The sequence below is a fragment of the Amphimedon queenslandica genome, unplaced genomic scaffold (genome assembly GCF_000090795.2).
Source record: "Amphimedon queenslandica unplaced genomic scaffold, v1.1 AMPQUscaffold_6425_Cont21616, whole genome shotgun sequence".
NCBI lineage: Eukaryota > Metazoa > Porifera > Demospongiae > Haplosclerida > Niphatidae > Amphimedon > Amphimedon queenslandica.
In genome coordinates, this window is record NW_003553283.1 from 1 (window position 1) to 1871 (window position 1871).

The following is a 1871-nucleotide window of genomic DNA, read 5'->3' on the forward strand; positions in this document are numbered from 1 at the left end:
TCGTTTTGAACAACAGCCCATTCGACTGATGCGATAAACTAACAGAGAACCCAAACAACATGAAATACCAGATCCTAGGATGATAATAATAATAATAATAATAATAATAATAATAATAATAATAACAATAACAACACATAGACATAAAATTTTGAAAGTAATGGTAAATGATTAAATTTTAATTTACACAGATAATGTAGCATAAGGAGATCAATATGTACATGTACTAGAGCATGGAATAATAATTGAGAACCAAAGTTATATTTTTGAAAAACAATCACTCAGTGTGTTAGAAATGGTTGATAACTCACCACCAAAATGAGGTAGTTGATAACCCACTCCCACTTGCTGTTAGCAGTAGCAAACATGTATACTAGTATAGCAATGATCCCATAGAATAGAGTCAGGGAGCCCCAGGCCACAAAGAACTCAGCTGCTTGCTTATAGTCGCCACTAAGAGCTTCAGATGTTGCATTAGCCTCACAAGGTGTAGTAACATCGACTATTGTATAGGGATAACTGGCCTTGGCAGTTATCTGGCAAACTGTGCAATGATCAGAAAGAAAAATAGACTATCATACAGTATAATGTGAATTTTTTATGAATTTTTAAAGCTGTCCAAAAATCTAGTTAAAGTCCCTGTACATGGTCTTGGGCCAAATTCACAAAAAATAAAAAGTTGAGAATTCTCCATTTTTATAGTATTATTGATACATATACATGTTCTTATGTTTTGTACAAAGTTTGAGCTGATTCCAATCAAGATTGGATTTTTTACGAATTTTTAAAGTTACTCCAAAATTGGGTATAAATCCCTGTACTATCATGGTCTCGGGCCAAATTTCGCCAAAATTGACAAGGAGAGAATTCTCCATTTTTGACATTTTCTGATGCATATACATGTACTTATGTTGTGTAGAGAGTTTGAGCTGATTCGGATCAAGAATGGATTTTTTATAAATTTTTAAAGTTGCTCCATATGCCATAAAGCTTGTCAGCTCATATGAAGCTCGTGCTTTTTACTTCACTTCACATACTTTGTATGAGAATTTACCTTTGTTTCCATTCCACTGATTGCACTCAGCCCTATTAGTTGCAGTAAAACCAGCCACCAATGATAAAGCCAATAAAGCTATTATCTGTACAGAATGAAAGAATATACACATGGAAATGTCTTGTAGCCCAAAAGTCAATATATACTCGTTTTAAAAATTGGCTAACACAAAAATTGGCAGACAACATAAGCGCATTTAGTCTCGCCACGCCCCTTCGCTACCTGCGGAGGAAGGGTCTGGAGACACTCAAGGTAAAAATGTGTGCTCATGCAGAGAAATCCACGTCCCAATCAGATTGCTCAAACCACATGTAGGACAAGTAGTCATGTGACCGAAGAGCTCTGTTTAAGACAAAAGAGGAAGAATGAGGACCAAATAAAGGAAGGAAGGAGCCTGTAACGCTCCCTGGACTTCTTTCTCAAAGTTTAAGAGCAGCATTACTGTGCTGCTTACTACAACGACGCCATCGCATTTATGACGTAATAATACTGTCACGTGTTTACAATAAAACGTCATCAATAAAAAGTAAATATTATGGCGCTCTGTGAAGAGTTGCTGCTCTCAAATCTGCAAGAGATTCCAAGAGACTGTATCCTCATCTTTTCTTAGCTGCAAAGTATCTTTTAAGCTGTTTTGACGGATCTGGTCTCCTCTGTCACATGACGTAGAGCCAACCACATGTTCTTCTTTCCACACACTTTTACCTTGAGTGTCTCCAGACCCTTCCTCCGCAGGTAGCAAAGGGGTGGGGCGAGACTAAAGCGCATTATAGTTTATAGTTAATTATTGCGATTAGTAAAGCTTAAAAATTATTCC

The 1871-nt window shown here is 36.7% G+C and overlaps 1 protein-coding gene across 1 annotated transcript; it reads right to left on the bottom strand.

The window, feature by feature from the left end:
- Positions 1-15: 15 nt before the first annotated feature.
- On the bottom strand, positions 16-1793 carry LOC109592058 (uncharacterized). The gene is made up of 3 exons (XM_020007629.1): positions 1055-1793; positions 312-544; positions 16-74 (listed from the first exon to the last, which is right to left on the bottom strand). The coding sequence occupies exons 1-3, from the start codon at positions 1164-1166 to the stop codon at positions 39-41; spliced, it is 381 nt and encodes a 126-aa protein (XP_019863188.1). The 5' UTR covers positions 1167-1793; the 3' UTR covers positions 16-38.
- Between the last annotated feature and the right edge of the window lie 78 nt (positions 1794-1871).